General features: G+C 33.3%; 1 protein-coding gene across 1 annotated transcript in view; it reads left to right on the plus strand.

Moving 5' to 3' along the window:
• The window catches only part of TET2 (tet methylcytosine dioxygenase 2), a 126,744-nt gene that overhangs the window by 97,845 nt on the left and 13,273 nt on the right, over positions 1-15,626 (plus strand). The window contains exons 7-8 of the mRNA XM_008689387.2: positions 9,197-9,347; positions 11,224-11,313. Of these exons, the coding sequence (XP_008687609.2) occupies positions 9,197-9,347; positions 11,224-11,313 (241 nt within the window). The remainder of the gene's footprint in view (positions 1-9,196; positions 9,348-11,223; positions 11,314-15,626) is intronic.

Here is a 15,626-nt window from a genome sequence, read left to right on the forward strand (position 1 = left end):
TGTTTTTGGTATCATGTTAATATCACCTTCATAGAATCCATTGAAAAGTGTCCCCTCTTCTATGTTTTGGAAGAATTTGTAAAGGATTGGGCTTATTTTTTAAAATAGATTTTATTTATTTGAGAAAGCATGAGCAAGGGGGGACAGGAAGAAACGGGGCTCAATCCCAGGACCTGGGATCATGACCTGAGCCGAAGGCAGACACTTAACCAACTGAGCCAACCAGGCACCCCAGGGCTAATTCTTTAAATGTTTGGTGGAATTCATAGCAAGTCTTCTGGGTTTATCTTTATTGGCAGTTTTTTGATTATTAACTCATTCTTTTATTAGTTGTAGTTCTATTCATATTCTCTTCTTTCTTTCTGAGTCAGTTTCACTGGTTTTTGCCTCAGAATTTGTCCATTTCTTCTAGGTTATCTACTGGGTTGATAGATCATTTTTATAGTATTCCCTTATAATTTATAAGGTATGTTTTCTCTTTTAATGCCTAATTTTAGTATTTTGGGTCTTCTCTTTTTTCTTATTTGGTCTATGTAGTTTTCTCAATTTTGGATCCTTCCAAAGAACTTTTGATTCCTTTGATTTTCTATATTCCTTTGTTTTTTTATTCTTTATTTCATTAATTTCCACTCTAATCTTTAGTATTTCCTTCATTTGTGTTGTGTTTAGTTTGCTTTTCTTTTTCTGGATTTTTAAGGCAGGAGATTATTTTATTGATTTGAGAACTTTTTAAATATAGATATGTAAAGCTATAAATTTTCTTCTACTTCTGCTTTAGATACATCCTATAACGTTCTAATATTTTGATTTTTATTTTTTTTTTATTTCACTCACTGATTATTTACTTACTAATTACCCAACTTTGCTTATTCCCCATTTATAATTTCATCCCATTGATATCAAAGAATATACTTTGCATGATTTTAATCATTTAAATTTAGATAGATTTGTTTTATGATATGACATACTATCTGTCCTGGTGAATGTTCCATGCATACTTGAGAAGAATGAATTCTGCTGTTTGGCAGCGTGTTCTTTAGATATTGGTTAGGTCAGTTGATCTCCAATGTTTTTCTTCCTTAATCTTGTCTAGTTGTTATATCCATTGTTGAAATTGGAATGTTGAATAATCTGTTTTCCTTTTACTTCTGTCATTTTTTGCTTTATGTGTTTTAGTGCTCTGTTTTTAGGTTCATATATATAATTGTTATGTCTTAATGGACTGACCCTTTTATTATTATAAAACATACTTGTTTCTGGTAATAATATTGTCTTAAATCCTACTTTGTCTGATATTAGTATATCCACTCCAGTTCTCTTTTGATCACTGTTTGCATGATACATATTTTTCCTATCCACTTACTTTCAGCCTATTTGTATCTTTAAAACTAAGGCACATCTCTTAAAGATGACGTATAGTTGAAATTTTAATCCATTTTCCAGTCTTTGCCTTTTAATTGTATTATTTAAATTATATACAGGAAATGTAATTCCTGTTGAAGTAGGATTTATGTCTGCCAATTTATTCCTGGTTTCTATATGCACTTTGTTGCACTATTCTTCCTTTACTGCGTTATTTTGTGTTCAGTGGATGTTTTCTATTGTACCATTTTCACTCCCTTGTCGCTCTTTTACAATCTTTTTTGGAATTATAACAATATAGAGTAATACCACTTTAATTACAATATTGTACAGAAATTTTATCACTGTGTAGCTCCATTTGTCCCTTTTCCTTTGTGCTTTTATTGTCATACAGTTTTATGCATTGCATGTACATTACCAGATTTATAATTATGCTTTATATAGTTGCCTTTAAATCAGAGAGAAAAAGTTAAAAATAATACATATATAAGGTCTTTTTATTTACCTATGTATTTACTTTTACTGGTGTTCTTTATATGGATTCAAGTTACTGTCCAGTATCCTTTCCTCTCAGTCTGAAGGACTTCATTTAGTATTTCTTATAGAGCAGGCCCAACAGCAATAAACGCTCTCAGCTTATTTATCAAGACGTACCTTAATTTATTATTCACTTTTAAAGCATAGTTTTGCTAGGTATAGAATTTCTTAGTTGACAGTCTTATTCTTGCAATATTGAAATATGTCATCCCAGTGCCTTCTGGCCTCCGTTGTGTCTTATGCATCATCAGCTGTTAATCTTACTGAAAATCTCCTGTACATGATGAGTTCTTTTTTGTTGCTTTCAAGATTCTTTCTCTTTGGCTTGCAACAGTTTTAATTATTCTAGGTGTGGAACACCTTTTTATGCTACTTGGAGTTAGCTGCTTCTTGAGTTTATAGATTAATACATACACTGGGCTTCTTGAATGTATAGATTAATGTTGTTCCTGGAATTTGGGGAGTTTGGGCCATTATTTCTTCCAATAGTTTTCCTACATACTCTCTTACTCTCCCTCCTCTACTTTGGGGGTGCTCATTATGAATATGTTGGTATGTTTGACAGTATCCCCACAGGTCTCTGAGGTTCTGTTATTTTTTTCTTCATTCTTTTTTCTTTCTGTTTCTTGGAACGGATAGTCTCAATTGACTATCTTCAGCTTCTCTCCCCACTGCTTTTTCTGTCTCCTACTCAAATCTATTGTTGAATCCTTCTAATGGACCTTTTTATTTCAGTTATTCTACTTGTCAGTTCCAGAATTGCCACTTGTTTTATCATTATGGTTTCTACTTCTTTTATCTCATCTGTTTGAGAAGACATTGTTTTCCTACTTTTAATTCTTTAAGCTTGGCTTACTTCAGTTCTTTGAACATACTTGAAATAATAACTCAGAGTCTTTGGTTAGCAGTCTTAGACCTGGACTTCCTCACTGACAGCTTCTAGTAACTGCTTTCTTCCTCTGTATTAACCATACTTTGTTTCATTGTATGTTTTATAATTGTTAGAAAATGGACATTTTAAATTATGTAGTTACTTAGGAAGCTAGATTCTCTGCCCTACCCAGGATTTGTTATTGTTGCTGGTGTTGTTTATTTGTTGGTTTAGTGACTCTTCTAAACTATTTCAGTAAAATCTGTATTTTTTTCTCCTAAGCAGCTGTGGAAGTCTGTGCTTGGTTAGCTTAGTGGTCACCTAATTAAGATCCTTAGGTACCTAAAATCAGTAAGTCTCCCAGTCTTGGCCAGGGCAGCTCTGGATGTATATTGGAGCAGACCTTCGACAGTCAGCCAGGCAATTTACAGCTCTGCCTTACCCCTCTTTCCTGCTTATGCAGAGCTTCAAAGTTAGCCAGTTTAGAGCTTATGTCTTTTGTGAGTGAGCGTACAACCCTATGTATGTACACGGCTTTCTGGATTCCCAGGCACATGTTGAAACTTTTTAAAGCTTCCTACAGACATCTTATTTCTCATCTTTTAATTTTAAGCTTTTGAATTCTTTTTTTTTTTTTTTTTAATGCCATCTGTTATCCACCACTTCAGGCAGCCACAGTAGTTAACAATTAACACCTTCTGGGGGAAGAGCTGTACACACTAGGTGAGCTACAAGTCAGGTAAACGAAGATAGCTTTGCTAGTAGGGTCTTCTAGAGAATCAAATAGGTAAAATAATGACACTTCTCTGGGAATGGAGCATTAGAAGATATCTAACCTAATTCTGCCCCTTCCAGTGGTCGCCAGGTTGCTGGTTTTTACTATAAATGTGGGTTGTTGGTTTTGAAGGCTGTCATAGAGTTCTGGGAATAATGGGAATAGGGCAAATTAAAACACTACAAAGCTTACTCTTACTGAAATTCCATTGCTTTTCTTGAATAAATATTCCCTGGAATGCTGCAAGTCTTTGTTAATTTGCAGGTTTCTGAAAGGTTAATTCTGACAGTATTTGCCAGTCAGTATTCTCAGTGCTTTTATGGAGGAGTGAAATTTCAGAGATCCCTATTCTGCCATTTTTGCTGACATCTCTAAAATGATAATTTCTAATTATAACATTCCTTCTGCATTTATTAGCTAGAATTCTTAAAAGAATTTTTTCTTATCAACTGTTGCCATTAAATATAGTTTGTAAGCAAATTAACAGATAAACGTATGGTACATATCTTCAGTTGTGAAATTTGAGAATGGAGATTTGGTGTTTTAGTAATCACCCAAAAAAATCAATTAGTCTGTTCTTTCTTTTTAGTGTCATTATTAACTGTGGTTTTTAACCTATGTTGTTTTGATGAGAAGTGATATTTAGAGGTCACAGTTTGTGCCCAGATATGTTCATTACCCTTGAGATATTGTTACTATTTGACATTTTTGGTGGGCAGATATAGTAATTATTTTTTAGAGTGATTTTGAGCTATTAAATCATAAGTTTATATTGTTATTTCCTATTTGTAATTAAGATTACAGGATATCTACTTATTTTTTAACAATGACTTCTTCATGTCACAATATACATAAATAATTTCAAATACTACTCCTAAGACTGTGATGTTCACTGAGGTCAGGACAGCAGTGCATAAACAAAACAAGAATTTGTTAAAAGAGAAAATATTTTTAAAGTACCAAACATAAGTCACAGAGCTGAAGAATAACTAAACTGAAAAATTCACTAGAGGGGTTCAAGAGGATGAAAAAGAGTGAAGATAGCTTAAGGAATGTATGGGACGCATAAGAGGACCAATGTACACTATATAAAGATCCTAGAAGGAGACGAAAGGGAGAGGAGCAGAAAGCTTATTCAAGAAATAACAGCTAAAAAGATATCTTGAAACAAATATACCAAAATTTATGGACTGTAGCAAAAGCAGTTTTAAAAGGAGACTTCATGGTAATAAATATCAACATTAAAAAGAAAGAAAGACCTCAAATAAACAACCTAACTTTGCATTTCAAGGAACCTAATAAAGAAGAACAAACAAAGCCCAAAGTTGGCAGAAGGAAGGAAATAACAAGGATGAGAGTGGAAATAAATGAACTAGAGACTAAAAAGACAATAGAAAAGATGAATGAAACTAAGCTACTTCTTTGAAAATATAAACAAAATAGTAAACTCTTAATGACTCTTACCAAGAATAAAGGAGGACTCAAAGAAATACAACTATAAATGAAAGAGAAGGCATTTCAACTGATACCACACAAATACAAAATGTTATAAGCAAATACTATGAACGATTGTACACCCACAGGTTGAACAACATAGAAGAAATGGCTAAATTCCTAGACACAACTTACCAAGACTGAATCATGAAGAAATAGAAAATCTCAATAGACCAATTAATTACTAGTAAGCCGACTGAGCCAGTAATCAAAAACCTCACAACAAAGAAAAGCCCAGGATCAGATGGCTTTAGTGGTGATTTCTACCAAACATTTGAAGATGAATTAGGAATCCTTCTCAAACTCTTTCAAAAACTTGAAGGAATTATTTCCAAACTCAAACTCATTTTACAAGGCCAGCATTACGATACCAAAACCAGACAAGGACACAACAAAAAAGAAACTTATCTGCCAATATCCCTGATGAAAAATTAAATGCAAAAACTTTCAACATAATATTAGCAAACCAAGTCCAATAGTACATTACAAGGATCATATACTATGATCAAATGGAATTTACTCCAGGGATGTAAGACTAGTTCAACATACCCAATCAATGCAATATTCCACATTAACAAAATTAAGGATAAAAATTGTATGATCATTCAAGAAGCACAGAAAAAAAGTATTTGACAAAGTTCAACATCCTTTCATAACAAAAACTGAGTATAGAAGGAAATTACGTTAACATAATAAAGGCCATATATAAGAAAGCCACAGCTAACATCATACTCAGTGATGAACAGCTGAAAGGTTTTCCTCTAAGATCAGGAACAAGATGAAAAATGCCTACTCTCATCACTTTCATTCAATATGTTATTCAAAATACTAGCTAGAACAATCAGGCAAGAAAATAAAATAAAGGGAATCCAAATCAGAAAGGAAGAAGTAAAGCTATCACTATTTGCAGATGACATCATATATAGAAAATTCTAAAGATTCCACAAAAAAACTTTTAGAATAAACAAATTCAGTAAAGTTGCAGGATACATCAATATACAAAAATCAGTTGTGTTTCTATATGCTAACAATGAACTAACAGAGAAAGTAAGGAAATAATCCCATTTACAAAAGAAACAAAAAGAAAACACCTAGGAATAAATTTAAACAAGGAGATGAAAAATCTGTATACTGAAAACTACAAAAGATCAAGGTCTCAAAAAAAAAAAAAAAAAAGATTGATGAATGAAATGAAAAAAGACACAAATAAATGGAAAGATATTCTATGTTCATGTATTGGAAGAATCAATATTGTTAACATTCCCATAGTACCCAAAGCAATCTGCAAATTCAGTTCAATTCCTATCAAAATTCCAATGGCATTTTTCATAGTAATAGAAAAAAAATAATCCTAAATGTATATGGAATCACAAATGACCCCAAATAGTCAAAGCAATCTTGAGAATGAAAAACAAAGCTAGAGTCATCATACTTCCTGATTTTAAACTATATTACAAAGCTACAGTAATTAAAACAGTATGGTACTGGCAACAAAACACAGACACATAGATTAATGGAGCAAAATGCAGAGCCAACAAATACATGTATGCAAATATGGCCAATTTTTTTTTTAATGGAGCTAAGACTATACAATGGAGAAGGGATCATTTCTTCAATGAATGGTATTAGGATCACACCTAAAAGAATGAAACCAGACCTCTCTAACACTATACACAAAAATCAACTCAAAATGGGTTAAAGTTTTGAAACAAGACCATAAACTGTAAAATTCCCAGAAAAAAACCTAGGGGTTTTGGAATTGGAACTTCTTGGAATTGATCTTAACAATGAGTTTTTGCATTCCAAAAGCAAAGGCACCAAAAACAAAATAAGTATGACTATATCAAACCAAAAAACTGAACAGTAGAGGAGACTATCAACAAAATGAAGAGGTAATCTATTGAATGGGAGAAAATATTTGCAAATAGGGTATCTAGAAAGAGGTTAATATCCCAAATATACAAGGAACCTATAAAACTCAATAGAAAAAAAAATCTAGCAAAGAACCTAAGTAAACATTTTTATAGAGAATGCGTACAAGTGGCAAAGAGGTACATGAAAAGGTACTCAACATCATTCGTCATTGGGGAAATATAAGTCAGACCACCATGAGATGTCACCTGTCACCTGACCCTGTTAGGATGTCTGTCATCAAAAAGAACACTAACAAGAAAGTGGAGAAAAGGAAATCCTTATACACACTATTAGAGCATAAACTGTTACAGCCACTATGGAAAACAGTATGGAGATTCCTCAAAAGTTAATAATAGAACTTCCATATGATCCAGCAATCCCACTTCTGAGTATATTTTCAAAGGAAATGAAATCATTATCTCAAAGAGATTTCTGCAGTTCAGTGTGCCTTGCAGCATTATTCGTAATAACCAAGGTGTGGAGACAACCTACATGTCCACCAATGGGTAAATGGATAAAGAAGATGTGGCATGGCCAGAGAGGGAAAAGAAAGTTAGTATTCAGCCTTAAAAAAGGACGGGTGGAGGGGTGTCTTGTCATTTGTAACAACATGGATGAACCTGGAGGACATTATGCTAAGTAAAATAAGCAAGACAGGGAAAGACAAATACTACATGATTTCACTTATATGTGGAATCAAAAAGAGAAACAAAAAGGTTGAACTCTGAAACAGAGTAGAGAAGTGGTTGTGAGGGCCCCTGGGTGGCTCTGTTGAGTGTCCGACTCTTGGTTTCCACTCATGTCATGATCTCATGGGTCATAGATCGAACCCCATGTGGGGCTCTGCACTCAGCACGATGTCTGCTTGGGATTCTTCCCCTCTTCCTCTCCCTCCCCCCACATCTCCCCCAACTTGTGCTCTCTTTCTCTCTCTCTCAAATAAATAAATCTTTAAAAAATAATTTAAAAAATAGACTGGTTGTGAGAGGCTTGGGGGTAAAGGAAATAGGAAAAGTTTGATAAAAGTGTACAATCTTTCAGTTATACAATGAGTAAGGTCTAAGGATCTAATGTGTAACATGGGGACTATAGTCGATAACACTGTATTGTATAATTGTAGTTTACTAAAAGAATATAGCCTAAATGTCCTTTTCAAAAAAGGGGGGCATAAATAGGTGAGGGATATATTTACTCAATGGGCAAATCCTTTCACAATGTACACATACATCAAATCACGTTATACACTTTAAATACCTTACTATTTTATCAATTATACCTCAGTATGGCTGAAAAAAATACCAATTGAGTAAGTTTTCCCAGTGGGTTATTTTATCATTTTTGTTCTTTGCTTTCTTCGTTAATTTTTTTCTGTTTATTGCCCTTAGGATATATCTGGCTTAGGCTGTAAAGTCACAACACTGTATTTTAGCCAAAAACTAGAAAGCACTCCAATGCCCATCAGTGGTAGAATGGTTATTTTGTGAAATATTTATACAATGGAAAATTGTATTCAATGAATAAATACATGAAAAAGTACAACTATATGCGACAATATGGATGGATATCCTGAACATGTTGAACAAAAATAAAAATAACAAGACACAAATAAGCTTATACTATATAATTGTGTGCATATATGTGTGTGTGTGTGTATATATATATATATATAGTTTTACCCATTTTTGTACCATATATAAAAGATATGGTATACTATATATAAATAAAAATATAGTATACTATATAGTGTATAAGAGTGAGCAAAATTGTATATATATATATATATATATATACTACATATAGTATAAAAATATGCAAAACTATGCATACATATATACATACACACACATATAGTACACTGTATATAATATAAAAATAGGCAGAACTCTTTGATAGAAGTTATTGTTACAGACAATGCCTGGAAGTATAGAGGAGATTCTGGGGTGCTAGTGTATATTTGTTTCTTACTGTGGGTGCTACTTACTTGGGTCTGTTTTATTTGTGAGCATTTGCACGCTGTAAAATTATGTGTACTTTTCTGTGTATTCTGCTACAATAAAAAGTGTTTAAATTGTGTTTTAAAATCAATTAAAATAGTTCTATTCTGATGTGAATACGGCAAGGTTAATATAAACTTGTTTTACAACTAATGTGCACTCGTTTTTGCATGCAGACACCAAGAGTACAGACTGGTAGCCTAGATACATGTTACCGATAGCTATGAACTCGGTCCTTTGATTCCTCAGGAGAACCTGTGCCTGTCAAGGGCTGGATCCCGAGACCTGCGGTGCCTCCTTTTCTTTTGGTTGTTCATGGAGTATGTACTACAATGGCTGTAAGTTTGCCAGAAGCAAGGTCCCAAGAAAATTTAAGCTGCTTGGGGATGACCCAAAAGAGGTTTGTTTACTTCCTGATCTGTAATCCCTTTATTTTCATGGAGAATTGATGAGTGCAGATGAAGTGAATAGTGTAACATACTCTGTTAAAGTCTCATTAACATAGAGAATTTCATCTCAGAGGTACATCACGATTTTAGCTAAACTGTAGATACACATTATATATTTGAGGAAGTTAGCATAATAATGACCATGTGACGCCAAAGTGGTAAAGGATGAACGACGTAAACTCTTCACACCTGTGGCCTTTTGTACTTACCTTTGTTAATTCCGGACTTTTAAACAGGCATCACTTTGGTATTAAAACCAAGTGTTAACATTTCATTGTTAAAACTTTTGTTTTTCAGACCTGGATTACAGAAATCATACTCATCACTGCCACATTCAGTAAAGACCATTTCTCACCACATTTTCATACCATGAGAGTTGATAAAGTTATCATAATGAACGCATTCAAGTCACTAAAACATATTTAGACTTTAATATAAAAGTGTAATTGATACTATATATTTCTCAAAATATAACTTACAGGTGGATATCAATTTTTACAACTTTTGGGTATAGCTTCTAGTGTATGCTAATGAATAATCAAAAAACCCCTGAATGTTTATCATTTAGATATGACCAAATTTTTAGTGACTCAATGAACCTTATAATTATTTTTCCAAACTTTAAATGCAATTGAAAGATAGTTATACATACATATAATATACATAGTTATACTATGTATATTATAAAATTGATATGTCTCTCTAAACGAAAAATGTGTTGGCCTTATTATTTGTGACTATAATAGTAAGTGGAAATTTAGTAAAGTACAAAAACTCTTGAAATCATGATGTAATTTTTTCCACAGGATTGTATTTTTAATAAACTATATTAAATGGGCTAGATGTCCCTTTTCATAAGAAAAAAATACAAATAATAAGCCTAATGAAGTGTAACAATTTTACATGTCATCAGCCACTTTAATTTTCCACACTGGAGAGTTTTTACCACTATTTTATAAATGTCTATCACTTTCACTAGATTTAATATAAAGCAAATCCGAGGGTTGGCTAGGAACATTCTCCCGCAGGTAGGTAGGAGAGCTTGGCTTGGAAACGCCTCACCTTCTAAATTACAGATAAGTGAAACTCTGCCAGGTAGTTACATCAAGATCTTAAGATTTTTGGGAAATGTTACTGTGAAATGAGAACTTCTAAGTACGAATGGAACACTGGGTATTATCACCTACCATTTTATAAGCATCTTACCTAAAAAATCTGTTCTTTGTAGGGAGGAGGGAGTGTAACTGAACATTTCTCCTTTCAAGTAAACTTTACAAAGTTCTGCATATATACCACATTCTAGTTCTGAGAGTTTTATCCATATTTGAAGCATCTAGTAACTTTTAGTTCAATGGAAAGATCTTCTCAAATTTTGAATGCTATTTTTATAAATATTTAAAAATATAAAGATTGAAAATAGATGAGCCAAACAAATCCTTTCAATAGTTCATCTTCCATAGCAGCTGATAGGAGAAGGAGTAGAGAATGGACCTAAGACCATATGGCTTCATTCTCCTTATCCTATTCCTAGCGTAAGCTTATATTTATAAAATGCCAAGTATCTGCATGCAGAGTACAAAATTTATTAATATTTTAAAAATGCCAAATAGCTAGATATTGTAATAACACATACAAAAATAGATGATATATGGTTTATACTTTTTACTTAGAAATAGTCATGTTAAGGAACTTTATTTAGTAAGAAAGATACTTTAGATTATATAGTCATTTGGATCTAAGATGTAGCAGGAAAAATTTAACTGATAGCCTCTCTTGCATATAGAAAGGATTTAGAATTTAATATGATGAATTATTCATTTTATACAGGAAGAGAAACTGGAGTCTCATTTACAAAACCTGTCCACTCTTATGGCACCGACATATAAGAAACTTGCACCTGATGCATATAATAATCAGGTAAGTTTATACGTAATTATTAACGATGACTGGAACAGTTTACTTATTGATGACCTACCTACTTCCAAAATTATTTTTGAAGCAATGATTTTCCTTTATTTTTCTAATTTTTCCTCTTCCCAATTAGTGAAGCCACAGTGTTCTGTTTCTGGTACATAAGAATTATATCATCCAAAAGACATATTTTTGGTCTTTTAATCTGTAAAGATAATGAGCTTTAAAGTCTCACAAGCTGTTCTATCCACTAATCTTGTTCTCATATCTCTTCTGTAAGCAGACTTTGGTGGATAGTTAAAATTGTGTGGCCCAAACTGTAGGTTCCAGCCACCTATTACTATTGACTGTTTTCACATATATGTCTGTACGTATTAAGCTATGAGTGTACATCCATGTGTCCAGATACGTCAGATTTTGCTGGATTATCTTCTTTTTAATTGGCTTTGGGCTCCATAAACAAAGCAAAAATATCTTTTTCCTATTTTATAGGTGTGTTCTAGGATGTATCTATTTGGAAGGCTAGGTGATTTTGTTCAGAAATGCTCATAAAGGGGAAAAAATCTGTAAAGTCTCCCCTGTCATTATAACATCAACAGAAGCATTAAATGGATATAAACTATATACCATATTTAGTATATGTTATATGTACTAAATACATATATGTGTGTGTGTGTGTGTATATATATTTATGTTATATATAGTTATGTTACAAACTAGATACTGTTTTAGTCACCGTGGACATAAAGATGAGCAATGTAGGGTTTCTGTCAATATGTAACATAGCAGCTGGAATAGAGGTGTGGGGGCGCCTGGGTGGCACAGCAGTTGGGCGTCTGCCTTCGGCTCAGGGCGTGATCCTGGCGTTATGGGATCGAGCCCCACATCGGGCTCCTCTGCTATGAGCCTGCTTCTTCCTCTCCCACTCCCCCTGCTTGTGTTCCCTCTCTCGCTGGCTGTCTCTGTCTCTGTCGAATAAATAAATTAAAAAAAAAAAATCTTAAAAAAAAAAAAAAAAGAGGTGTGCACATTTCTGAAGGAACAAAAAAGTTCTCCCTGAAAGTAGAGATGTAAGATCACAAATGGCCTTGGAAACCATATAAAAATCTTTGAACTTTATCCTGTACGTAGAAAGGCTACCACTGGGGCATTTTAAGTGTGTGTTGGGGGCAGAGGAGGGTGATTTAATTTAATTAGTTCTCTCAACAAACAAATTAAATGAAATACAACTTCAGTTAGTGTAAGATTAAATTGGAGAAGTAAGCTAATGTAGTCATTGGGCAAGAGCTGTTAAATTGCTAGATTAAAGAAATGACAGTAGTGATAGAATAAAGAAAGTAAGTACGTGAAATACTTGAAGTAGAACTTACAGAACTTAGTGACCAGTTGGATTTGAGGATAAGCAAAAGGAAGAATTTGAGGATCCACCAAATTTCTGGCTTGGACAGATGGTTCTATTAACTAGTATTTGGAGTCAGTAAGAAGAAAGGAAGTTTGGGGGCAAAAGGGGAAAATGATACATTTCATTTTGTACATACTATGTTTGACATAATTCTAGGATAATTAGATGGAAAATCAGGAGGAAAATCCAGGCTAGCACTGTAGATTTGGGAGTTGTCAACATGTAAGGAGTTGAAGCTGAGTACATAGGAGTGAATGATGTTTTTCCGAGTGGAGACTATAAAGAGGAGAAGGGGCTACTGATGGCACTCTGGACACACATTCTAGGAGTGGAGGATGAGAAACCAGTGAAGTAAATGCTGAGGGTTGGCACAATCCAGTAAGAGGAGTTAAAGATTTAAGGGAAAGAGGGAGACTGATAGATGGAGGAAAGCTGGAGGTGATGAAGGTAGCCAGAGCAGAGTACACCCCAGCAGGGGGTATAGGAAGGTATGAAGAAGAGTACATTTGGCAAACAATTGTCATTTAATAACATTAAAGACTAATGGGATTAGATTAGTTTACGTAGCAGGGACAGAGGGGGAGACCAATACTAATTTAATGGTTTAGCTATTCTTGTTTCCATTATGGACTTAAACACTTCCCCCAAACCTCAACTCTTTCCTTTTCAAGTGGGAGCAAAAGAGGCAAATTAAGTAATGATGATCTGTTTATAAAGTTGTTTTATGTCACACCTTAGGTTTTTAGAAATGTATATGATGTCTATGAAAAATATTTTAAATACTGTTAATAGTAGTAGGATTAATACCATTATTTTACAACCTTATCTACTTTGGTAAGTATCACAGAAAAGTATATGGGATGCTTTGGTACTGTTGCAAAATAATTCTGAGTGAGAAACACAATATATCAAGCTATAAAAAGAAAGTGAATTAAGTCTATGTTGCTAGATACCAAGTTTGGCCATTTTCTGTTGAATAAATTTTATTATAGGTGCTATTAATCAAATGGCTTAGGTGGGTAAAGAGGACAGTATAACAAAGCATTAAAGTTCTTTTGACTCCTTTGATTCTTATTATAGCTGGTGTCATACACACCTGATTTTTCTAAGCATTGATATTCCACCCAATTACATTATATTTGGAGTATTTTATGCATTAACTAAACCTCGAATATCCAAAATATGACAGTACCCCAAATTTTAGTTATAACAAGATGATTAGGTATAACTCTTTAGATGTGTTTCAGTATTTGTATATGAGTAAATGTACTGATAAATGGGCATAAAGTTTCAGTTAAGCACGTTGATTGAGCTCTAGAGGTCTCCTTTGCAACATGTGTACCTACAGTCAACAATAATGAACTGGATACCTAACCTGAATATATGTAGTATATATATATATTTATATATAAATAGAATATTTATATATAAATAGAATATTATATATAGAATATTAGCCATCAAAAAGAATCTTGCCATTTGCAGTGATGTGAATGGAGCTAGAGTGTATTATGCTAAGCAAAATAAGTTAGAGAAAGACAAATACCATATGATTTCACTCATACGTGGAGTTTAAAAAACAAAACGGATGAACATATGGGAAGGAAAAAAGAGAGAAAGAGAGAAGCAAACCATAAGAGACTCTGAGAGAACAAACTGAGGGTTGATGGAAGGAGGAGGGTGGAGAGTGGACTAAATGGGTGGTGGGTATTAAGGAGGGCACTTGTTGTGATGAGCACTCTATGTTATATGTAAGTAATGAATAACTAAATTCTATACCTGAAACCAATTTTACCATCTATGTTAACTAGAATTTAAATAAAAAATTGAAAAGGAAAAAAAATGTAAATACGTACATACACTCACACATTTAAAAAATACGTAAAAAATAGATTTAATGTCTGTCTAAATTAATTCAGTCAATGGCTGTGAATAGATAAGGTGTTTTTTTATTGCATGGTAGGTACTATTGGTAATGTTCACCCATATGTCTTAATATGGTTTAGAGATAAAAAAAAAAAAAAAAAAAACAGCCATGTGATCTTTTCCACACAGTACATGGGAAAACCTGTTAAGGTTGTGGATGCTGTCAAAACCTACTATTTGATTTTTGTCTCCTTCCCCAACTGAATCTATTATCCTTACTTCTTATATCTAAATGCTCTTCCCTTGCTTTGTTCTTTGATTTTATAGTTAAAGTCTGATTGCTAAAGTTAAGCTTCTCATCAGAGAAAAATGAAAAAAAAAGATAGAAGAGAAACATCTTTAAAGTACTGAAAGAGAAAAAAACTGTCAACCTAGAAATCTCTACTCAGTAAAAACAACTCTTAAAAGTAAAGGCAAAATATTTCTTTCAGGGGCGCCTGGGTGGCTCAGTCGTTAAGCGTCTGCCTTTGGCTCAGGGCGTGATCCCGGCGTTCTGGCATCGAGCCCCACATCAGGCTCCTCCGCTGGGAGCCTGCTTCTTCCTCTCCCACTCCCCCTGCTTGTGTTCCCTCTCTCGCTGGCTGTCTCTCTCTGTCAAATAAATAAATAAAATCTTAAAAAAAAAAAAATATATATATATATATATATTTCTTTCAAACTTACAAAAGCTGAAATAATTTACCATGAGCAGACTAACACTTTAAAAATGTTAAAGGAAGCCCTCCAGCAGAAAGAAAACGATACCAGATAGAAATCTGTATTGACATAAAGAAATGGAAAACATCATAAACAGTAGATGTGAGAATAGAAAACTTTTTCCTTATTTTCAAAATTTATTTAAAAGATAATTTGCTATTTAAAAAACAATGCATTTTGAAGTTTATAACATGTAGAAGTAGCCGAGAGGCTAAGGAATTGAAAGTATACTGTTATACAGTGGTATCCTATTTCTTGAATGTAGATTGTGAGAAGTGACAGAACATACTGTAAA

Source organism: Ursus maritimus, unplaced genomic scaffold, assembly GCF_017311325.1.
Source record: "Ursus maritimus isolate PB19 unplaced genomic scaffold, ASM1731132v1 scaffold_11, whole genome shotgun sequence".
NCBI classification, from domain to species: domain Eukaryota; kingdom Metazoa; phylum Chordata; class Mammalia; order Carnivora; family Ursidae; genus Ursus; species Ursus maritimus.